General features: G+C 46.6%; 1 protein-coding gene across 1 annotated transcript in view; it reads right to left on the bottom strand.

The window, feature by feature from the left end:
* Positions 1 to 26095, bottom strand: part of THUMPD2 (THUMP domain 2 tRNA and snRNA guanosine methyltransferase) — a gene marked incomplete at its 3' end in the record, with an annotated part of 821919 nt that overhangs the window by 676522 nt on the left and 119302 nt on the right. Inside the window, exon 3 of the mRNA XM_082250943.1 lies at positions 19954 to 20336. Within this exon, the coding sequence (XP_082107069.1) occupies positions 19954 to 20336 (383 nt within the window). The remainder of the gene's footprint in view (positions 1 to 19953; positions 20337 to 26095) is intronic.

Below are 26095 nucleotides of genomic sequence, written 5' to 3'. Positions count from 1 at the left end.
TATTCTGGGAGAAATTAATCCTTTCATTTCATTTATATTGCTGAGCAAAACCTATTAACTAGTGTTGCAATTAAGTTTGTATTCTATGTAAGATTTTGTTTATAGGTCACCCACATCTAACTATTTATTGTGAATATATATATATATATATATATATATATATATATATATATATTATATATATATATATATATATCCCTATATAGTCTGTATTCAAATAAATTGGTGTATGCGGTTAAAAAAATTGATTGACGAAAAGAACTTGTTATAACTATCGTTCAGGAAATTATTTTCAAACGTATAACGCACAACACTCCGGAACCCTCCCCCCCCCCCCCTCTATGTCTGGGGCTGTGGTGGTGGTTTTGCTCAAACCCAGGTAGGATCCCGATTTATGGTCCTCTTATCGGCCGATCTCCTTACTGAACGTAGATGCAAATAATCTTGGGCAAAGTTTTTGCTAACCGCTTGAATTCTGTTATTTCAGCCCTGGTGGATGGTGATCAGTCTAGATTCATCCCGGGTAAAGGCACTGATATTATTCGTAGACTGTTTACACATATTGCCCTGGCCTCTCAGGACAGCACAGGGGTGGTGGCTTCCCTTGACACCGAAAAGGCTTTCGATTCTGTTGAGTGGAGCTACCTCTGGGCTGTCTTGGAGAGGTCTGGGTTTGGACCCCGCTTCATCTCTTGGATTTGCTTGTTAGAACAAGCAAATCCAACAGCAAGAATCTGTACTAATAATAAACTGTCCTCTCCTTTTCCCCCTTCTATTGAGGTACGTGCCAGGGATGCCCCCTCTTCCTGGGGCTTTATGCGCTGGGAGCCCCTTGCTGCGACTCTACGAGCTGCTACGGATGTTTAAGGTATACAGGTTGGAGCCCTAATTAAAAAATATGGCTCTATACAACGTTCCTTTTATTTTTAAGGGACCCCTTTTTTTAACCTGCAGGCCGCACTTAGAATAGCAAATGATTTTGGTGCCTTCTCTGGGATAGGGATCAGCTGGGATAAGTCCATTCTTTTTCCCCTTAGTACTTGGTCCTCTCCTCCCAATACAAATACCCCGCTTGTGTGGACCACTGAATTACCTTGGTATACATGTTGGTACTACCACCCAGACCTTTTTGGAACTTAATTTGTTGCTCCTGTTGCGTTCCCTGTCCTAGAGATGCACCACATGGCGTGGCGTACCCTCCACTTATCAACTGTACGTAAAATCAACTTGCTTAACCAGTTTACGACCACCCACCGCAGATGTACTGTGGCAGGCAGCGGCTCCCAGGCGAATCGCCGTATATGTACGGCGCTCGCTCTCGGGATGCTAGGGGGCGGAGGGCAGGCGGCTCCAATTGCCGCCTGACACCCACCATAGTTCCCCGCTGAGAGAGAACGGTCAGCTGTTGTAAACACAGCTGACCGTTCTTCTCCCTGAAATGATCAGAGCCAGATCCTTCTATATAGGATCACATGTCTCTATGGTCATTGCAGAAGCCACGCCCCCCCCCCCCCCACAGTTAGAATCACTCCCCTAAGCTCACATTTAACCCCTTGATCACATGAGCTATCACATGTTAACCCCTTCCCTGCCAGTGTCATTATTACAGTAACAGTGCATATTTTTAGCACTGATTACTGTAGTAATGTCACTGATCCCTCCAAAAGTGTCAAATATGTCAGTCAGGGGTCCGACCTGTCCACTGCAATGTCGCAGTCCTGCAAATAAATCGCAGATTGCTGCCATTACTAGTAAAAAAAAAAATAAAAAAAAAATAAAAATGACAAATCTTTCCCATAGTTAGTACACGTGTTTGGTGTTTGCGCAAACCAATCTAAATACGCTTACTGCGATTTTGTTTACCAAAAATATGTAGCAGAAAACAAATTGGCCTAAAATGTGAAAAAAAATTTGATTTTTAAATTTTCTTTTTGAGAACGTGAAAAATATTTTTTTTCTCAAAATTGTTTTTTTTTGTTTATAGCGCAGAAAAAAAAAAAAAAAAAAAAAAAATCGCACAGGTGATCAAATACCACCAAAAGAAAGCTCTATTTGTGGGAAAAAAAGGACATCAATTTTATTTGGGTACAGCGTCACACGACTGGGCAGTTGTCCGTTAAAGGAGTGCAGTGCCGAATCGCAAAATAGGGCCTGGTCAGCAAGGGGGCAAATCTTTCCGGTCTTAAAGTGGTTAAAATGATCTTCTTACCCAAGTTCCTGTATTTTTTTTCACAACACCCCTGTAATTATCTCCAAATCCTTTTTTTAATAGATTGGATGCTATCGTGGGTGCATTTATCTGGGCTGGGAGGACACCTTGTCTAGCCCACTCCACACTAAGACTTCCGCTTAATGAAGGGGGGCTTTCCCTCCTGGATTTTCGATTGTACTATTGGGCTGCGGTGTTGGTTACTGTGCAATGGTGGTTCTGTCAGCCAAAAAATAACCCAGCAGTCACCCTTGAGGCAGCTGTGGTAGGCTCCTATGCCACCCTGCGCAATTTGGGCTTACGGGGCCCCTGGGCTCATCCTGCACTAACTGGCCTAAATGAGAACCATCATTGTAGTCTGGCACCAGGCACGGGCAAAATATAAGCCCTCCACATACCTCTTTGGACCAACCCCACGCTACCCCATTTGTGAATGATACCTAACCCTCATATATGGGCCTCTCGAGGGTGGGTCTAAAACACATCATCGCAAACAGTACTTTAAAAAGCTTTTCGGAACTTCAGGCTGAATTTTATTTGCCCAATAAAATGCTGTTCAGATACTTGCAGCTTCAGCATGCAGTGCTTTCACAGTTCTCTACCCCTATTTCTCTTGAATCTGACCCTCTAGAGCAGGCTCCTGACCCCTAAGGAGCTGGCGAAATTGGATAGGTTGTGTCAAAAATTGCGGACAGATACACTGGACCTCACTGAAGAAGACTGGGAAGATTGTGTGAGCCACTATTCTACTACTATGGTGTCAGCCAGGAACAGTTTGCTCAAGTTAAGTTCCTGCACAGAGCCTACTTTACTCCTGTTTGTTTGACCAATACCCTGCAGTCAGTCCCCTATGTTACAGGTGTCAGTCGATCACAGGCACTTTCTTTTGTATGGTATGGACATTCCCTGAAATTCAGGAGTATTGGGCCTCTATGGTGGAGGTCATAAATCATACTTGTGACCGGTCCCTTGGTCTGGATCCCAAGGTGTGGTTGTTTGGGGTGCTGGTCAGTGCAGAACTGGTTTGTTATATCAAGTTATTTCTGTTCTTCTCCAATTTCTGTGCCCGAAGGGAAAACTACCTTAAATGGAAGTCCTTACCCCCCACCGTGACTTCCTGGTGCACAGCCATTAATGCCGTGCTACCTCTACACAGACTTGCCTATAAAAAGTGAAATTGCCCCAGGAAATTTGGACGGCCTGGATAGACTCCTGGGGTACCCGATTTGAGATCCAACTGGTTGTTTGCTTACCTCCATTGAGGGTTATTACTCCTATATGTGAGCTGATCTTTCCCCCTTCCCTTCCTCCTACCCCCCCCCCCCCCATCCATCTCCCTTCCTAGTCCCGCTCCCAAATATATCCCCCCCCCCCCCACCCTCCCCTGTCCTCACTGAGATGCCAAGACTATGTTGTTTTCTTTAAATGTCTATGTGCTATATCACTGTTGATCACTGATATTACAGTGCCTGAATAATGCCTCTTCCACTGATTCTTATGTGTAATAAACTGGCTCTGGTCGTTCTGACCCAACATACTGTACTTGAAAGCTCTTACTTTGATTTAAATCTAGAGTAGGTTTACCAGCTGCAGTTGTTGTATTTGGTTTTCCCTTTTCTTTTACGCAATAAAACACTACTTGTTAAAAAAAAAAAAAGATTTTTGTAAGGTCTTACAGCAGCTTTATCTCCATGAGCTGAGTGGGTTTATGCTCATCCTATCATGAGTAGTCTAGGCAGTAAAATTTGGATACACACGCCCAGGGGGCTGTCCCTCTAGGCATAAACCCCCACTGCACTATTCAGTACATCAGTTTAGTTTAAAAGCAGTGAAGACAAAAGAACCAACCCCAAACAGAGGGGCGGGTGCGGCGTCTGTCGAGGGACATCACCGACACCTGGCTCTTGATAGTCCATAACGCCAAACACTGCTCACCCCCTTTCTGCAAAAAGGGCCAGAACCCTAGCTATCGAAAAAAAGAGGGTGCAGCGATTCACACCATGAAACGTACGATTTCCACGTACGATGATAGATCTTCCTTGAGGTCGATTTCCTGGCCTTCAAAAAGGTAGGAATCACCAAAGCAAAGAGACCTCTATCCCTCAACACCTTGCTTTCAATAGCCAAGCCGTTAAAGCCAGCGACCGTAAAGCAGGATGGAAGATCGGTCCTTGAGATAGTATATCTTCCCACAGAGGAAGACGCCATGGAGGATCCACAACTATTTTTACCAGTTCTGTGTACCAAGACCGCCGAGGCCAGTCTGGTGCCACCAGAACAACCGGAATGCCTTCCATCACCACCCTGCGAAGAAACCACGGCAGGAGAACTAGCGAAAGGAAGGCAGAGATCACGCAATAATGATTTCAAGGAGCCACCAGAGCATCTATGGCATCAGCCCGAGGATCCCGAGACCGGGCCACAAACCTCTGAACTTTCCTGTTGAGGCGAGACGCAAACAGATCCATCTCCGGAGTAGGCATGTGACGATATCAGATTTCCATGCTGCGATTAATTGATTAGGGTTTTGCCACGGTATACGGTATTATCACGGTATTCAATTATTAAAATTAAATTTCTACCTCACTTCAATTTCATTGCTGAATTTAGGGACTTTGGTTCACTTTTGCACATAATTATATAGTCAGCCAGTACAAACTCTGTGAACCAGGCCTAAAATAAGCCATCAAGCAGTGTCTGGCCTGCCTGGTGATGACTGGTCCTGGCGCTCTAATCCGATGGCCTGGTCATTAGGGGCTAACTCCTTGCAGCCCAGAAGTGGTTAAACCTGCAGGAGGACCGGTGTTTTTATTTGTAAATTACTTTTCACATGCTTTAGGCCTGGTTCACATGTATGCGGGTTGGCAGCCCACATTTGCACAGGCATAGCAGCCCATTGATTTGAATGGGCTGCTATGCCCTCATTTTACGCAGAAAAAAGGTGCATGCAGCATTTAAAAAAAATGCAGTGGCCTTGAAATCCATCCTACTTCTGCACCATGCGACTTACCTGCAGTTCCTGCTCTGGCAAGCTTTCTGCGTTTTTAAATACATGGGCCCAGCATTTAAAAACACAGTTTGCGTGTGCAGGAACTGCAAGTAAGTCGCATGGTGCAAAAGCAGGATGGGGTTCACGGCCAGTGCATTTTTTAAAATTCTGCATGCGGCTTTTTTCAGCTGAAAACGCAGGCATAGCAGCCCAACCCCATTCAAATCAATGGGCTGCTATCCCTATCCCTGTGCAAATGTGGGCCGCCAACCCACATACATGTGAACCGCTAACCCGCATACATGTGAACCAGACCTAAAGCAATAGTAAAGTAATTTACAAATAAAAACACTGCTCCTCCTGCAGGTTCAACCACTTCTGGGCCGCAAGGATTTGCCCCCTTAATGACCAGGCCATCGGATTAGAGCGCCAGGACCAGTCATCACCAGGTAGGCCAGACACTGCTTGATGGCTACATAATAATGTAATGTGGGCTGCTATGCCTGTGCATCTATAAATATATATATGCTGCTATGCCCGTGTATGTATTTCTATCTATCTATCTCTATCTATATCTCTATCTATCTCTCCATCTATCTGTATATCTATCTATCTGTATATCTATCTATCTGTATATCTATCTATCTGTATATCTATCTATCTGTATATCTATCTATCTGTATATCTATCTATCTGTATATCTATCTATCTGTATATCTATCTATCTGTATATCTATCTATCTGTATATCTATCTATCTGTATATCTATCTATCTGTATAGCTATCTATCTGTATAGCTATCTATCTGTATAGCTATCTATCTGTATAGCTATCTATCTGTATATCTATCTGTATATCTATCTGTATATCTATCTGTATATCTATCTGTATATCTATCTGTATATCTATCTGTATATCTATCTCTCCATCTATCTGTATATCTATCTGTATATCTATCTCTCCATCTATCTGTATATCTACAGTGGGTACGGAAAGTATTCAGACCCCCTTAAATTTTTCACTCTTTGTTATATTGCAGCCATTTGCTAAAATCATTTAAGTTCATTCTTCTTCCTCATGAATGTACACATACCACCCCATACTGACACAAAAACACAGAATTGTTGACATTGTTGCAGATTTATTAAAAAAGAAAAACTGAAATATCACATGGTCCTAAGTATTCAGACCCTTTGCTGTGACACTCATATATTTAACTCAGGTGCTTTCCATTTCTTCTGATCATCCTTGAGATGGTTCTACACCTTCATTTGAGTCCAGCTGTGTTTGATTATACTGATTGGACTTGATTAGGAAAGCCACACACCTGTCTATATAAGACCTTCCAGATCACAATGCATGTCAGAGCAAATGAGAATCATGAGGTCAAAGGAACTGCCTGAAGAGCTCAGAGACAGAATTGTGGCAAGGCACATATCTGGCCAAGGTTACAAAAAGATTTCTGCTGCACTTAAGGTTCCTAAGAGCACAGTGGCCTCCATAATCCTCAAATGGAAGAAGTTTGGGACGACCAGAACCCTTCCTAGAGCTGGCCGTCCGGCCAAACTGAGCTATCGGGGGAGAAGAGCCTTGGTGAGAGAGGTAAAGAAGAACCCAAAGATCACTGTAGCTGAGCTCCAGAGATGCAGTCAGGAGATGGGAGAAAGTTGTAGAAAGTCAACCATCACTGCAGCCCTCCACCAGTCGGGGCTTTATGGCAGAGTGGCCCGACGGAAGCCTCTCCTCAGTGTAAGACACATGAAAGCCCGCATGGAGTTTGCTAAAAAACACCTGAAGGACTCCAAGATGGTGAGAAATAAGATTCTCTGGTCTGATGAGACCAAAATAGAACTTTTTGGCCTTAATTCTAAGCGGTATGTGTGGAGAAAACCAGGCACTGCTCATCGCCTGTCCAATACAGTCCCAACAGTGAAGCATGGTGGTGGCAGCATCATGCTGTGGGGGTGTTTTTCAGCTGCAGGGACAGGACGACTGGTTGCAATCGAGGGAAAGATGAATGCGGCCAAGTACAGGGATATCCTGGACAAAAACCTTCTCCAGAGTGCTCTGGACCTCAGACTGGGCCAAAGGTTTACCTTCCAACAAGACAATGACCCTAAGCACACAGCTAAAATAACGAAGGAGTGGCTTCACAACAACTCCGTGACTGTTCTTGAATGGCCCAGCCAGAGCCCTGACTTAAACCCAATTGAGCATCTCTGGAGAGACCTAAAAATGGCTGTCCACCAACGTTTACCATCCAACCTGACAGAACTGGAGAGGATCTGCAAGGAGGAATGGCAGAGGATCCCCAAATCCAGGTGTGAAAGACTTGTTGCATCTTTCCCAAAAAGACTCCTGGCTGTATTAGATCAAAAGGGGGCTTCTACTAAATACTGAGCAAAGGGTCTGAATACTTAGGACCATGTGATATTTCAGTTTTTCTTTTTTAATAAATCTGCAACAATGTCAACAATTCTGTGTTTTTCTGTCAGTATGGGGTGCTATGTGTACATTCATGAGGAAGAAGAATGAACCTAAATGATTTTAGCAAATGGCTGCAATATAACAAAGAGTGAAAAATTTAAGGGGGTCTGAATACTTTCCGTACCCACTGTATCTCTCCATCTATCTAGTGACAGTATATGGTAAAAGTACTTGCAGACGCTTGTAGAAGGCACTGTGTCTCTCTGAGCCCGGGAAGGAAGCATGTGGGTGTGTGCTGAGTAGGAGTCGTCTGATTGGTTACAGGGAGGAGCTAAGTCTCTCACTCTAGGATCATATTACCAGAGCTGTTTTCTATTGACTGAGTGAACTGCTGAGTGAGTGAGTCATCCAGCTCACTGAAATGTATCCATTCTAAAGTCAGACCCAGGAGCAGAGAAACTCTGTATTTTAAAAATGCCACAATAACAATACCGTGGGTATGCAATACCGTGATATATCGAATTACCGAAAACCGGCATATCTCTACTCCGGAGTCCCCCACCGGGCACACAGGAGACGAAACGCCTCCGGATGCAGGGATCACTCCCCCCGATTCATCACCTGACGTAATCCGCTTGCCAATTCGCCACACCTGGGATGTGGACCGCGGAAAGAGCCGGAGCATTGTGTTCCGCCCAAACCAGAATCTCAGCCACCTCCTTGGCCGCCAGGGCACTCCTGGTGCCCCCTTGATAATTGATGTAAGCCACAGCTGTGGCATTGTCCGTCTGGACCCGAACAGGAGAGCCGTGTAGCCGCCTCGTCCAGTGAAGCAGGCAGAGCTTGAACGCTCTCAGCTCCAGAATATTTATTGACAAGAAGACTCTTCCGTCGCCCAAGTCCCCTGGGCACAGAGCTTCCCATGCACTCCACCCCAGCCTGACAGGCTGGCGTCCGTGGTGACTACTGTCCAAAGCACCATCAGGAAGGACTTGCCTTGGCATAGTACAGGTGATTGGAGCCACCACGAGAGAGCCGACTTTGTGAGACGGCTCAACCTAATCTGGTCCAAAGACCGAGGATTTCTGTTCCATTTTGACAGAATTGCTTTCTGCAGCTGTCTCGTGTGAGGCTGAGCAAACGGGATCGCTTCGAAGGTCCAGACCATCAGACCCAGGGCCCTCATGCAAGACCACAAGGAGGACTGATCGGCCTCCATCAGAAACCTGACCACCCTTGCAACTTCTGAAGCTTGTCCAAGGGAAGGAAGACCCTCGCCAGAGCAGAGTCGAGGATCAGCCCCAGATAGGTGACCCGCACAGACGGAGTCAGGGCAGATTTGGCGACATTGATCGTCCACCCAAATTCCTGAAGGGTCCAAATGGTGATGGAGACGTTGTCCAGCAGATCTGAATGGGAAACTTCTCGCAACAGGAGAGCATCCAGATACCCCATAATAGAGATACTTCGTCAATGCAACAAGGCCAGGACAGGGGGCTAGGACCTTGGTAAAGACTCTGGGAGCCGAGGAGACACCAAAGGGTAATGCCACAAACTGAGAAAGCTCCTCTGCCACCGCAAAATGGAGGAATGTGATGTCCCTCGAATATGGGGACATGGTGATACGCATTTTTGAGATGGACGGAAGCCAGAAAATCCCAGATTCAAAGATGCCACCACCGACCGAATGGACTCCATTCGAAACTTCTGCACCCGCACAAAGCGGTTGAGAGCTTTAAGGTCCAGGATTGGATGCACTTTTCCCTTCTTTCTGGGCACAGTGAACATGTTTGAATAGAAACCTGGAGAGTGTTTGTTGGGGGACCGGCAGAATCACTCCTTGAGCCAGGAGATCTCGCACAGCCTCCCGCAGATCCTTCAAATGCTCCAGGGAAAGGTGAAGATTTGAGTGAAAGAACCTGTCCCCTGGCCGGGACAAGAATTTAATCTTGTACCCGGAACAAACCAGTTTGCGAACCCAAGCGACCTGAATGAAGTCCAGGGTTCCTGAAAGTAGGCGCAGACGTCACCTCACCCGAGCCGTGTGAGGGCGCCCCTTCATGCTGAAGAGGACTTCTCTGCCGCACCGGACCGACCGGCCTTGGTCTTGACCCAGGGCTCTTTAGCACCTCCAGAAGTTCTGAATGGCTTACCTTTTTGTTCTGCCCCAGAGGCACAAAAAAAACATTTGTGAGCAGAAAAGGAGGGACCCCGCTTAGGACGGGTTGTCTTACCCTTGGGAGCTTGAGGAAGAAGAGTAATCTTTCTGCCAGTCATTCCCTTGATCAACTCATCCAATGAGTCGCCAAACAACCTGTCTCCCAGAAAGGGGAGATCAGCTAAGGCCTTTTTAGAAGATTGGTCAGCCGACCAGTTCTTCAACCAGATCACGCGTCTTAAAACAATGCCCACGGCGGAGACCCTAGCCACCAGGGGAGCCGCATCCAAAGATGCATCACACAGAACACCAGAGCCTGGATCACCAGTTCCAGCTGTTCCTGAGGAACAGTCTCGGGGTCCAAAGACTCCCGCAAGCTCCTAATCCATTCCGTCACCATCTGTGAACCCAACACAGACCCAAAAACCGGTTTTTAAAATGAAACTCGCCAGTACATGAAGATGGCAGTAAAGGGATTCCACCCGCCTGTCCACTGGATCTGTAATAACTGGGGAATCCTCCACAGGCACCAGGGTAGATTTGTTTAACCACTTCAATACAGGGCACTTTCACCCCCTTCCTGCCCAGGCCAATTTTCAGCTTTTAGCGATGTTGCATTTTGAATGACAATTGCGCGGTCATGCAACACTGTACTGCTTTCTTTTGGTGGTATTTGATCACCGCAAGGTTTTTTCTTTTTTGCTAAACAAATAAAAAAAAGACCCAAAAGTTTGAAAAAGAAAAAAAGTTTTTTTACTGCACTGATGATGCTGCACTGACAGGCACTGATGGGGTGGCACTGATAGGCGGCACTGATATGCAGCATTGGTGGGCACTGATAGGTGGCACTACCGGGCACTGATTGGCGGCATTGATGGGCACTGATAGGCGGCACCGATGGGCAATAATAGGCACTGATAGGCGGCACTGGTGGGCAATAATGGGCACTGGTGGGCGGCACTGATGGATGGCAATGATGGGCACTGTGAGGCAGCACTGATAGGGAGGGCACTGGGGGGCTCCCTGAGCCCTGATTGCCATCCCTGGTGGCCATAGTGGGCATCCCTAGGGTCATGGGTGGGCATCCCTGGGGCCATGGGTGGGCATCCCTGGTGGTTCTAGTGGCATTGGACACGGCTGGTCACATGGTAAAGAGCCTACATCAGTAGGCTCTTTACCGAGATCGGAGATGCGGGGAGTCAGACTGACAGAGCGCATTATCCTGCCGCCGTCATATGACGTCCGGTCAGGATAATGCAACCACATTCCCGCCATCATTTGCCTATAGGGCGGGCGGGAAGTGGTTAATCTGGAAACTGGATGGACCACCCTAGGTGGCACCGTCCAACGGTTCAAGACCTTTTCAGCAAAAGGATACCAATGTTTAAAGCATTTAGGCACCACTAACACATGCTTAACGCGCCGCCACTGGTCATTCACAATATTGTGAAAGGTGTCTGGACAAAGGAAAACCCTGCCAGAATTCTGAGACTTTTGGGAGCCAAAAGCCAACCGCGTCCCTGCCGGTGTGGGCTCATCAGCCAATTTTAAAGTTTCCCACACTGAAATAATCAGGGCTTCCACTAATACGCGTTCCTGCACTGCAGCTGAAGACAGGTCCTCTTCACCTTCTGACTCCAAGGACAGCGACCCCTCAGGTAGGGGGGGGGGGGCATCTGGGGCGACCTCATCAGCCTCTGAATCATAGGACACCTCCATAGAAGGAGAAGGCAGCGGCCGTTTTCGGCTATCAACCTTTTACATGACTAAATTAACTTTAGTAGCAAGGTTTTCCAGGGCAGCTGAAATTGCGGCCAGTGACTGCGATTCAGACTGTCCGGGAGTCACACAGAGGGTGATTCTTCTGTTTGGAACTCCATAGTGCAAATCGCAAAAAAAAGGAGTACTGTCGCTTTAAGAGTGCCGATCACGGTATCTACCACTGATCACATCGGTCTGCAGGGAACCCCTTTAAGTCAAACTAATAGCAGAAAGTGCAAGGATATGCCCGCAGAGACTCCCAATACGTTATCATCTCAGACACATTTCCTCCTGAATCTATAACAGCATGGAGAAAGGCAGGAAGTAACCTCTGCACAGAAGCAGGAATATGACCACACAGGAAGTGATGTCGCCTGCTAGAGAAACACTGCCGAGTATAGCCCCAGGGCTACACAAAGATGGACAGCCATAGAAAGCAATAAGGAGCTGCAGGGAAAATGGCTGCCCTATACAAGTCTATGTGGAAAAAATCTCATTGCCCACATCTAAGATGGCGGCACCCATAGTGCACCATGCGGCTAGGGACCAACACATGAAGGCCACCAGCAAGCCCAAGGTACCATGTCACCCCCCATAGCTCCAGAGCACACCCCCAAGGACAGGGAGAGGGAAGGACACACAGACCGGGTACTGGGCAGGCCAAGGGGATCTCCCTGGAGGCACAAATTCCATTATCCCCAGAGGAGGGCCCACATTCTCCCATGACCAGCAGAGGCAAATTTACTCACCATACCATGGACCGGGTGGGCTCCGAGCCGGGCAGACTGCCTCTCACCTGAAGTGGGGGTGCTGCCAGCCGATGGGCACGCTGCAACTCAGGGAGTTCCAGGTTGATACGTCCCGGTGAGGCATCCGCTTGCAGGCTCCTCCCCCTCTAGACCAGGGGGCACCTAGAACTATAACCTGCTCACGCTCGTAGCCCAGACTGGGGGGGGGCATAAGGATCTAGATTATCCAGTACGAAGCCCCAGCCTGCATCGTTGCTTGTAGAATGCCAGGAAATTCTTCCCTTAACACTAGCTACCTAGCAAGTGAGTAAAGAAAGATAAAAGGAAATATTCTGAAAAGAATAAAAAAAAGTGAGACCGGAGTCCCAGCAGGAAACCTAGGTCCTACTCCTTCTCTAGGCAGAAACAAACTGATGTGCTGAATAGTGCAGTGGGGGTTTATGCCTAGAGGGACAGCCCCCTGGGCGTGTACATTAAAATTTTACTGCCTAGACTACTCCTGATAGGAGGAGCATAAACCCACTCAGCTCATGGAGATGAGGCTTGTCTGTCGGCGGACAATAGAGATAAAAAAATTTTTGTAAAGGTGAACCAACTCTTTAAAAACTTGTACCTAAAAGGTAAGCCTTACTTGTAGATACACCATACTTGTGGCAATAAGTAGATATTCCCATCAGTTCTAGCGGATGACATCACCAGATATACGCAATACCCTTTTTTATTTAAAAAAAAAAAAAAGAATCCTGGGTTTACTACTGCCTTAACAGACAGCAGCTACATTTGTTGCTGGGCACAAACTTTCATTTGATCATATTACCATCTGTTAATACTCTGAGTAAAACTGAATTTTTGTAAAATCTTACCTGTAAAATTCCTTTCTCTGAGTCCTCCGACAGTCGCCGCCTCTTCATATTCGTCACATATGGGGTATTAGACTTTGCTCCGAAGGAGTAGCTAGGCAACAGAATATGTTAACATTAAAGCTTTTAACATATCCCACCCTCAAGGGGTGGTCCCCTCAGTCAATACCCTACTACTTCCTGCAACCATATCTCAGTTTCAGTGGAATAGCAGTAGAGTATACAACCAAACCCCAAAAGAGGGGCGGGGGCGGCGACTGTCAGAGGACTCAGAGAAAGGAATTTTACAGGTAAGATTTTACAAAAATTCCGTTTTCTCTTACGTCCTCCGACAGTCGCCGCCTCTTCATATTCGTCACATATGGGGACGTCCCAAAGCAGTGCAAACATGAGGGGTGGGAAACGCATCCGCGCCGAAAGGCAACGCAGTCTCCGCATCAAAGAAAGGAACCTTACCAAAGGAAGGAAACCAGCTGGGCTACAGGAAAAACAAGTGCTCAACAGGAGCAACAACCCAGGAAAAGACAAATAACCAGGGGATAAAAAACTTATCCCAACAGCCAGAGGTCCCCAACAAGGGACCCTAGGGAATTGCCGCACTAAGAACCTTGCGGCCAAAGGAAGCATCCGCCGATGCCTGAACATCTACTTTGTAGAATTTTGTGAAAGTGTGCACGGTCGACCAGGTCGCCGCCTTACACACCGGGGCTACAGAAGCCCCATGACGACAGGCCCAAGACGTACTCAGAGATCTAGTAGAGTGCGCCTTCACAGGCACAGGGGGAACCTTCCCCTGCAAAGCATAGGCCTGTTCAATGGTCTGCCTGATCCATTTGGCGATGGTAGGGGCCGACGCCGCCATGCCCTTCCGAGGACCCTCTGGAAGAACAAACAAGGAGTCCGTCTTTCGAAAAGACTCAGTCGATTTAAGGTAAACCCTTACCGCCCGAACAACATCCAAAGAATGTAATCTCACCTCCTTTGGATGTTTAGGCTTCGCGCACAGCGAAGGCAAGACAATATCCTCATTAAGATGGAATTCCGAAACTCGCTTCGGAAGAAAAGAAGGATTAGGTCGCAAGACCACCTTATCCAAATGAACAACCAGATACGGAGACTTGCAGGACAAAGCCGCCAGTTCCGACACTCTGCGAGCCGAAGTGATCGCAACCAAAAAGGCGACCTTTTTGGACAACATAGATAACGAGATCTCCCTGATCTGTTCAAAAGGAGCACGTTGTAACACAGATAGAACGAGATTCAAGTCCCAAGGGGGCAGAGGATCCCTCCTAGGAGGAACCAGATGCCGCACTCCCTGAACAAAAGTGCCAACCAAGGAGTTGGAAGCCACGGGACGTCGAAACAGAACGGCCAGCGCAGACACCTGACCCTTTATCGTAGCCAGCGCCAAACGCTGATCGACACCCGTTTGAAGGAAGGACAGCACTCGGGAAACCGAGTACGTGCGGGGTGAAAACCCCCTGGACTCACACCAGGCAAAATAGGCCTTCCAAGTACGGTAATAAACCTTCCCCGAGGAAGACTTCCTCGCGTTGATCAAGGTATGAACGACCTCTGGGGAGAGACCCTTCTCCTTCAGGACCTCGGTCTCAACAGCCAGGCCGTCAAAGCCAGCGACTGTAAAGCAGGATGGTATATCGGTCCTTGAGACAGAAGATCGTCTTGAAGAGGCAGACGCCACGGGGCGTCGACCGCCAGATTCACGAGGTCTGCGTACCAGGACCGGCGAGGCCAGTCAGGTGCCACAAGAATCACCGTGCTGCGTTCCGAGTGTAACCTGCGAAGGAACCTGGACAGCAACTGAATCGGTGGAAACGCGTACATCAGCTTGTACTGATGCCACGGGGCCACTAACGCGTCCGACGCGTCTGCCCGAGGGTTGCGCGTCCTTGCCACGAACCTTCTCACCTTGTTGTTGAGACGAGACGCGAACAGGTCCACATCTGGAAGACCCCACTTCGCGCACAACATCTGGAAGACAGCCGGGTGGAGAGACCATTCCCCCTGATCCAGGGTCTGGCGACTCAGATAGTCCGCCTGCCAGTTCTCCACCCCCGGAATGTGAACCGCCGTTATCGCCGGGACATGAGTCTCGGCCCAAGACAGAATGTCGGCCACTTCTCGAGCCGCTCGGGCACTCCTGGTGCCCCCTTGGTGGTTCATGTAGGCCACCGCCGTGGCATTGTCCGTCTGCACCCGAACCGGGCAGCCCTGCAGCCGGTCCATCCAGCGATGAAGACAGAGATTTATCGCACGCAATTCCAGAATGTTGATCGGAAGGGAGGACTCCCCCTCCGACCAAGTCCCCTGGGCGGAAAGAACGCCCAGAACACCACCCCAGCCCGACAGGCTGGCATCCGTGGTGATTACCGTCCACGAGATGGGACGAAACGACTTGCCCCCGGACACCATCGGGGACTGGAGCCACCACAGAAGGTCTCTTCTGGTGCGATGACTCAACGAGATTTGAAGATCCAGAGATTGAGGTCGCCCGTCCCACATGGACAGGATCTCCGCTTGGAGACCCTGCGTGTGAAACTGGGCGAAGGGAATCGCCTCGAAGGCCGAGACCATCAATCCCAGACATCTAATGCACGTCCGCAGAGACGAGTGCGGAACGTCCCTGAGGGACCTGACTTCCTCCTGAAGAGTTCTGAGTTTGTCTTCCGGCAGGAAGACCTTCGCCTGCACCGAGTCCAGAATCATTCCCAGGTAGGGAAGACGAACCGACGGACTCAGTGTCGACTTTGGAAAATTTATCGTCCAACCAAACTCCTGCAGAGTTTGCATCGTGACAGACAGGTCCTTCTCCAGACCCTGGCTGGTCGCAGACCGAACCAGAATGTCGTCCAGATACCCCAGGACAGAAATGCCCTGGGCCCTCAATAATGCCAGAACCGGTGCAAGCACCTTGGTGAAGACCCGCGGAGCCGAGGCGAGACCAAAAGGCAACGCCACGAACTGGTAGTGATCCTCCGCAATGGCAAATCGAACGTACCTCTGGTGACCCTCGAAAATGGGGATGTGAAGATACGCATCCTTCAAATCGATGGAGGCCATGAATTCCCCCGGAACCAGGGCAGCCACCACCGACCGCAGGGATTCCATGCGGAACTTGCGAACCCGCACAGAGCGGTTCAGAGCCTTCAAGTCCAGAATTGGACGAACCTTGCCCTCCTTTCTGGGCACGGTGAACAGATTGGAATAAAACCCCCGAAATCTGTCCCGATGAGGCACCGGAACTACCACTCCCTGAGCCCTCAGGTCCTGCACCGCCAGGTGCAGGTCCCGTAAACGCTCTGGAGACAGTTGAAGATTTGAGGGAAAAAATCTGCTCTCCGGCCGAGAAACTCGATCTTGTAACCAAATCGAACGATCTCCTGAACCCATCTGTCCCGCACGCGGGCCAACCAGGGCTGAAGAAAACCGAGCAAGGGTCCCCCCACCCCAAAACTGGGTGAGGGCGCCCCTTCAGGCCGCACTGTTATGGGCTGCGGATCCGGATTGACCGGACTTCTGTTTTCCAGACCAGGGCTTCTTCTGAGAGCCTTGACCTTTGAACGGTTTGCCCTTGTAGTGCGACCGAAAGGCACGAAAGGACCCCTGAGGGGGCCGAAAATTAGCATGCTTCTTCCCAGAAGCCCCCTTAGCCTTGGGGAAATGGGGCAAGAGAGTGCTCTTACCCCCGGTGATCCCCTTAATCAACACATCCAAGGACTCCCCAAAAAGGCGAGACCCATCATAAGGCAGATTGGCTAAGGTCTTACGTGAAGACTGGTCCACCGACCAACATTTCAACCAAACCAGGCGGGGAGACAACACCGCCACGCTGTGCACACGTGCAGCCAACGGGACTAGGTCCAAGTCCGCATCACACAGATACATGACACCCTGGTGGATTTGATCCACCATATCCAGGGTCGCCGGCGAGGCCGAATCGGCCACTAGGACGCGCCTAAGCATCTGCGTCCAACTTGCGACCGCCTGGGCCGCCATGAGAGAGGCAAACAGAGCCTTAAGCATAGAACCCGTAACAGAATAAGTATGACGGGCAAGAGACTCCAATCTCCTATCCGTGGCATCACGGAACACAGGGGAATCCTCTGCAGGAATCGCAGTGGATTTGTTTAAAACCGCAATTGCGTGATCCACTGGGGGTGGCACACACCACCTTTCATCAGTGGAAGGCGAGAAAGGATAACGCAGCTTGAACCTACTTGGAACCTACTTGGTACAGCAAAAGGTTTGCGCAGATTGCGCCATTGTTCCTTAACAGCGCGCTGAAAATCATCATTGCAGGGAAAAACCTGCGGCGTCCTGCGTTTTCTCTGCGTCCCATAAGCCGCCAAGGCAGCGGGGGGACACACTTCATCCTGCAAACGCAGCGTTTGTTTAATGGAAGCAATCAATTCATCCATGATTGCAAGCTCTTCAGGCGAGCCAGGGGGAAAATTATCAACCCCTTCAACTTCAGCCTCCACCTCGGACCCCACTAGATCCAGGGAGGAGCGGGACCCCGATAAGGAGGCCCCCGCCATAACAGCCCCATCACCTTCACCCTCAGAATCAGAGGAAAGAGAAACTCTGGGTCTTTTAGTAGATTGAGCAGCCACCAGCATCTGCACCTGAGCAGCAAGGCCAGCCACAATAGTGGCTAAATCCCCCCCTGGGGGGGAAACAGCGGTCCCCTGGCTTTCCACCAAGGCGGTAGGAAATTTGCCCTCCTGAGAATCCATTGCCCCTATTACAAATGCCGGATAATAAAGGGTTAACTGCCCCTTTAACAAGCGCGGCGAGCGCAGCCCACCGCACCCCACACAAGCACAATGAGACCCCCACAGGGACAATAAAACTGACACAGGCAATGGATAAGAAGGATATAACCTGAGGAGACCCTCGCCGCTGCTGCTGCCTCGATCGGTGTTCCTGGAGAAGAGGAAGTGATGCTGCCAGGGCGCTCTATGAAAGCCTATGGGAGGCTACAAGAAAATGGCCGCCATGCATGTAGAACATGCGGCCGGAGCGAGTGTAGGCAAAATGGCGCCGTTTGGCGCCGAAACCGCCGCTCCACAGTACAGTAATGCACACATGTCATCCATGTATAAAAAAACATGTCAGATCGCCGCAGCGATCGCTGTATAGTGCCCAAACATGCCCAAAACATGCCCCACAGCACACAGCTTCTCACACTGACAAGGCTGACACACACAGTGTCACACAGCTCCCCCCCCCCCCTTGTAGCCCACAGCATGCAGCCGAGTGATAGGGAGACAAACAGTGTGAACAGAGGCAGGTTACACAGTCCCAGACTGACACCCCCCAGACAGACAGGTCCCCACATAGATACACTTACCTCACAATGGCGTGGGGGACCCGCACAGGCGAACAAGCCGCTGCACATGAGGCAGAGAGAGTCGCATACAAGACGCACAGAATGGGGGTTAAGAAACCGCACAGCGTCCAGTGAGGTAGCCACCTCACCAATCATCCCTGCACCGAACAGGGATGGGTCGTTCACTGTGCCAGGAGCGTTACCTGGCTGAACGCTCGATGGCAGGCTGGGAAGCCACTGACCCACGACCTGCGACCAGGGGGATCAGCCCGAGACCCAGCCCGCATGATCCTCTTCATCCGAAGAACTAACTAACGCTGACAAAAAGAACAGCTAAGTAAAGGTAGAGAGAAAACTCAAACAAAAAATCAAAAAAGAAGAAAGAGTCTGGGGCACAAAGCCCCAGCACAGAGAGAGCCAGCCACTCCTGACAAGCTAGACATTGAAACAGATATGGTTGCAGGAATTAGGAGGGTATTGACTGAGGGGACCACCCCTTGAGGGTGGGATATGTTAAAAGCTTTAATGTTAACATTCTGTTGCCTAGCTACTCCTTTGGAGCAAAGTCTAATACCCCATATGTGACGAATATGAAGAGGCGGCGACTGTCGGAGGACGTAAGAGAAATACTGATTAATCAGGAAAGATCTCCAGCTGCACAGTGGTCTGCAGGAGATCAACTCTCTAAAGCCTACTGCAACTGAAAATGGCAGGAATTTAGAGCCTCATCCACCTGGGTGTACAGTTCCATACACCCATGTAAAGGGCAGTCAATATCTGCGTGGGATGCACAGATGTTCCGGGCATCAATGATAGGTTTCTGGATGCAGGGACCTCCAAATGGCAGCAAAGAATGTACATTCCTGTGGGTCCAATGCATAGATCAGAGCACAGTCAGAATGAGGCCTTACACCAACCTGCTGCAAGTCTGTATTGCCCAGCGACAGCCCCGAAAACCGGAAGTAACTGGAGAAGCTATGTATGGAGGAGTAGGCCAAAATCCCTGCTGCATTGTTTGAAACCTGGTCAAGAACTACAGGAAACCTACGATCTCTGTACTAGCAAAGGTTTCTGTACCAAATATTAAGTTCTGCTTTTCTGATATATTGAATACTTATGTCATGCAATAAAATAATTATTTAAAAATCATACAATGTGATTTTCTGGATTTTTGTTTTAGATTCTGTCTCTCAAAGTTAAAGAGTACCTATGAAAACAATTACAGACCTCTACATGATTTGTAAGTAGAAAAACATGCAAAATAGGCAGTGTATTGAATACTTGTTCTTTCCACTGTATATTATATATATATATATATATATATATATATATATATATATATATATATATATATATATATATATATATATATATATATACACATACACACACACGAATAATGAGTGAATATATATAAAACCACTACACATACTCTAGATAAAAATACCTGTGCAGTAGTCTTTTTTGCATTTCCTCCAGAACATCGGCAAGACACTCTAAAAGAGACAGGGTTGTCATCTTCATGATTACATTTTTGAGATCTAGCTGTATTCACTTCTTTACTACTCATATTTTTAGATTGGGTTGGAGCTTCACCGACTGCTTGGTGATAATGTGCAAAGTTGTCATTCACAGTGGTATCCTGCTTGCATACTTTTGTCTTGGAAATAAACGGACAGCCCTCCGATTTTCTCTTCTCAATTTCTCTTTGTCCTGGTAAAATTGCATCTTTTGAAACCTGTTTCTGAAGATTCTGCCAAACTTGCAGTGATTCGAGCCATAAATGGGGTTCTCCAATGACAGATTTTTGCATAATACAGGATATATTGCCTTAAAGAAAAATAATAAAAAAAAGTCATAATACGTGACTTCCCTGTGGAATTAAAAAGAAACAATTTGCTCATTTAACCACTTCAATACAGGCACTTTCATCCCCTTCCTGCTCAGACCAATTTTCAGCTTTCAGTGCTCTCACACTTTGAATGACTAATTAATTTTTATCATTGTTTTCAAACAAATAGAGCTTTATTTTGATGGTATTTAATCACCACTGTTTTTTTTTTTTTTTTGCGATATAAGTGAAAAAAGCTGCGAAAATTTTGAAAAAAAAAAAAAAAAACTCTTTACCTTCTATTGTAAAATTTTGCAAATAAGTAATTTTTGTTCATACATTGGGCCAAAGTTTACACTGCTACATATCTATGGTAAAAAATAACCCAAATTAGATTATATTACTTAGTCTGTGTGAAAGTAAGAGAGTCCACAAGCTATGGTGCTAATCAGTGAAAATTGATTACACCTAATCACACCCGATGTATAAATGGCCTATTTAAGTTCTTGAGGCCCTGAAATGAAAAAGACAGTACAAATACCCCACAAATACCCCCCAAATGACCCCCCTTTTTTTTTTTTTTTAGAAAGTAGACAGTCCAAGGTATTTGGTGAGTTTTGACATTGTATTTTTTCCCACAATTCTTGGAAAAAAATTTATAAATTATTATTTTTTTTACACAAAATTGTCATAAGTTATTTCTCACACACAGAAAATGCATACTTGCATTTACACCCCAAAATACATTCTGGTACTCCTCCTGAGTATGGCGATACCACATGTGTGAGACTTGCCTGGCAACAGAGAGGTCCAACATGCAGGAAGCTCAGTCAAGCGTTCTAGGAGCATAAATTACACATATAATTTCCTGATGACCTAGCACATTTTTGAAGGCCCTGGAGCACCAGGACAGTTGAATTACCCACAAAATTACCCAATTTTGGAAAGAAAACACCACAACGTATATTCTATGAAGCATTATGAGTCTTTTGAACATGTCATTTTTTTTCCACAAGTTTATTTTACACAAAGTTGTGGATTTAAATTTTTTTTCTAACACATGGACATAGCAAAACTTACACCCCAAAACAAGTTCTGCGGCGACTCCTGAGTATGGCGATACCACATGTGAGACTTTTACACAGCCTTGCCACATACAGAGACCCAACATCCAAGTAAAAAATCGTTCTTGCCAAACCAATCTATTAACCTTCTACAATGAAGTGAGCAGCCACCTAGATAAAGGTAAGCCTGTGGATGTGGTGTATCTGGACTTTGCAAAGGCCTTTGACACCGTTCCCCACAAACGATTACTGTACAAACTAAGGAAGGTAGGTATGGACCATAAGGTGAGTACCTGGATAAAGAACTGGCTCCAGGGGAGAGTACAGAGGGTGGTGATTAATGGGGAGTACTCGGATTGGGCGGGTGTGGAAAGTGGGGTCCCCCAGGGTTCTGTCCTGGGACCAATCCTGTTTAATTTGTTCATAAAAGATCTAGAGGAGGGGATATCGAGTACAATCTCAGTATTTGCAGATGATACTAAACTAGGCATGCCAATATCTTCTATGCAGGATGTGGAAACCTTGCAAGCAGACCTGAACAAAATAACGGGGTGGGCAACTACATGGCAGATGAGATTTAATGTAGAAAAATGTAAAGTAATGCACTTGGGGGCCAGAAACCAGAAAGCAAGCTACTCTCTAGGGGGGGAACCTCTGGTTGAGTCTAGGATGGAAAAGGACTTGGGGGTACTGGTAGACAACAAGCTTGGCAGTGGCATGCAATGCCAAGCCGCAAGCAAAGCCAACAGATTACTGGGATGTATAAAAAAGGGGATTCACTCCAGAAATAAAGAGATTATTCTCCCACTCTACAAGACTCTGGTCCGACCACATCTGGAGTATGCTGTCCAGTTCTGGGCACCGGTCCTCAGGAAGGATGTGCTGGAATTGGAGAAAGTCCAGAGAAGGGCAACAAAAATAATTAGGGGAATGGAGGACATCAGCTATGAGGAAAGACTACAAGCACTGAACCTATTCTCTCTGGAGAAAAGACGATTGAGGGGGGATATGATATCAAATGTACAAATACTGTACTGGTGACCCGAGCATAAGGAACAAACTATTCAGAGAAAGGAGATACAATAAGACACGTGGCCACTCACTAAAACTAGAGGAAAGGCGGTTTAACCTTAAAGTGCGTAAGGGGTTCTTCACTGTAAGAGCAGTAAGGATGTGGAATTCTCTTCCACAAGCAGTCGTATCAGCAGGGAGCATCGATAATTTCAAAAAACTATTAGATGGACACCTTAAAGACCACAACATACAGGGGTATACAATGTACGGTTAAAAGCAAACACCAACACGCATCATAGGTTGAACTGGATGGACTGATGTCTTTTTTCAACCTTACTAACTATGTAACTATGTAACTATGTAGCACCTTCAGATGTTCTAGGAGCATAAAATACACATATAATTTCATTACTACCCTTCATACTTTTGAAAGCCCTGGAGCACCAGGACAATGGAAATGCCCACAAAATGACCCCATTTTGAAAAGCAAACACCCCAATATATATTCTATGAGGCATGGGCTGGAGACAGGTACTCTTGATGGGCCGGTGACAGGTACTCTTGATGGGCCTGCACGAATGAAAAGATCAAGCACAGCACATATGACCTGCTGTGACTGGACATAGCTGGTCACATGGCAAAGAGCCATTTTCATTGGCTCTTTACCCTGATCGGGGATGGGCTGTGTCCCGAGGGACACAGCTCATCCCTGATCACCGCGCTGTGCGACCCCCCTGGCGCGCGAGAGAGTGGCAATAACAGGCGGCTGTCATGGGACGTCCGCCTGGGGGGGAGGGAATGTTCCTGACGGCGTAATTTTACAATGCGCCAGTAGGGAAGGGGTTAACAAAATGTGGGGAGGAAGAAGTGCTTGCTTTGGCCACAACAGCTAATCAGGATCTCTGGATGAATAAGAGAAACTGTTACCCATTCACATCTAACACTCGGTGAGGTACTTTATATCTTATTCCTTATTTCTACACTAGCACTGTATTTATTATTACCCTCCCACTTTGTGCATGCACCTATCACCTAGGTGTACAATCCTTGTTTAATCTTCCTGAGCCCCTGATTATGGGGACATGGTCTGCTGGTATTGGTTTTCTCTCTATATCTCATCACTATGTCTTTATATGTTTTTCAACCGGTTCACACTCTTCCTTTGTGCCAATATTATGATTTTATGCATCATAGGCATATCTTTTGGCACGATTGACCTTTTGATTGGTGATTTTTAGGCACACATTTTGGGTCCAGTTAATTGATCGTATATGCCCGATACAATATGACTATTTTGAGAGTTTTTTTTTTTTCCCCCTTTTCAATATATTCATTTTAATATTCATTTTATTCATTTATATATATTTTCAGATTGTACTGGTTCCCTTTGTGCTGTTGCCCTCATCATTTTTGAACGATATTCGTATAGTCTTTTACAATCGTTTACTCATCACTACTCCATTTCTGGTCCCTTCATCTCTATTGCCCTTGTGTGCTGGTTTGAACCATGCCTCAGCCCCGGGTCAGGCTTCCCCCGGATCAGCTTGGGTCTTTCAACATGGATTGCTCTTCGATTTATGACACCCACAAGTTAGTGTCTATTTTCGATTCATTTTTTATTTTTCCCATGTTTACAATCATTTAACCCATTTTTTACTCATAGAAAAAACGCTCCTGATGAGTGGACGGAGATCCACGAAACGCGTAGAGCAGACATTTACCCAGACTATCCCATTCAAGGCTTCATAAAAGGAGCCGACAATCATCAATACCATTCAATTTGATTCTTTATCCTCAGATGATGTAATTAGCCCTTCATCATATCTTTTTCAATGAATGACTTGTTTATGCCATCCATGTATTCATTTATATGACCCATTGTATGTATCAATGTCTTTCATAACAATCAGACATACTATGTTAGAGTTTTAATTGTTTAATTAGATACTCGATTCTGTGTCAGCTCTCATTTGGTTTCCCTTTAACTGGGTTTATATAGAGTTTTGTTTTCTACATTATATATAATTGTATACCTATGGAGAAATTGCTTTCACACTAAAATCGTTTATTTACCAATGAGAAATTTTACATGTTATTTCTGTATTTATATGCAATACATGGATCATTTATTTATTTATGTATTTATATATCCATTTATTTAATATTGTTCATAACAATTCCATCAACAGTGTTCAACCCTTGTGTCTAGCCGTACTCATTTAAAGTCCCACATTACCCCCCTTTTTTTTGCTATACATTTAGGAATGGAGATTAGCTAGACACTTTATCAAGAACATACATTGGCAGATCCACTTCTTTTTCTCATGGACATAGCAAAACTTACACCCCAAAACAAGTTCTGCGGCGACTCCTGAGTATGGCGATACCACATGTGAGACTTTTACACAGCCTTGCCACATACAGAGACCCAACATCCAAGTAGCACCTTCAGATGTTCTAGGAGCATAAAATACACATATAATTTCATTACTACCCATCATACTTTTGAAAGCCCTGGAGCACCAGGACAATGGAAATGCCCACAAAATGACCCCATTTTGGAAAGCAAACACCCCAATATATATTCTATGAGGCATGGGCTGGAGACAGGTACTCTTGATGGGCCGGTGACAGGTACTCTTGATGGGCCTGCACGAATGAAAAGATCAAGCACAGCACATATGACCGGCTGTGATTGGACATAGCTGGTCACATGGCAAAGAGCCATTTTCATTGGCTCTTTACCCTGATCGGGGATGGGCTGTGTCCCGAGGGACACAGCTCATCCCTGATCACCGCGCTGTGCGACCCCCCTGGCGCGCGAGAGAGTGGCAATAACAGGCGGCTGTCATGGGACGTCCGCCTGGGGGGGGAAGGAATGTTCCTGACGGCGTAATTTTACAATGCGCCAGTAGGGAAGGGGTTAACAAAATGTCAGAGGGAGGAAGAAGTGCTTGTTTTGGCCATAACAGCTAATCAGGATCTCTGGATGAATAAGAGAAACTGTTAAGCTGCTTAGATAAATTGTGAAACATTTTAAAAGGTTAATGAACAAATCCAGTTGAATGCGATTACTATGTGCAAAAGGATAAACTGAATACAAGGGAGAACAAACTTGAGTACAAGACAAAATGCTTCTTCAGTTTTAGAAGACCATACTTAAAACGTATTTCCTCTTTTGGTCAAATTTGAAGTCCAGCCATAACCATCTGTTATAATAGACTATTAAAATATACAGTGGGTACGGAAAGTATTCAGACCCCCTTAAATTTTTCACTCTTTGTTATATTGCAGCCATTTGCTAAAATCATTTAAGTTCATTCTTCTTCCTCATGAATGTACACATAGCACCCCATACTGACAGAAAAACACAGAATTGTTGACATTGTTGCAGATTTATTAAAAAAGAAAAACTGAAATATCACATGGTCCTAAGTATTCAGACCCTTTGCTCAGTATTTAGTAGAAGCCCCCTTTTGATCTAATACAGCCAGGAGTCTTTTTGGGAAAGATGCAACAAGTCTTTCACACCTGGATTTGGGGATCCTCTGCCATTCCTCCTTGCAGATCCTCTCCAGTTCTGTCAGGTTGGATGGTAAACGTTGGTGGACAGCCATTTTTAGGTCTCTCCAGAGATGCTCAATTGGGTTTAAGTCAGGGCTCTGGCTGGGCCATTCAAG

This window comes from Pelophylax lessonae (assembly GCF_965119305.1).
Source record: "Pelophylax lessonae genome assembly, chromosome: 3".
In the NCBI taxonomy this organism is placed as follows: Eukaryota; Metazoa; Chordata; class Amphibia; order Anura; family Ranidae; genus Pelophylax; species Pelophylax lessonae.
Note: the sequence above shows the minus strand (reverse complement) of the source record. Positions and strands in the feature narration are given on the sequence as shown.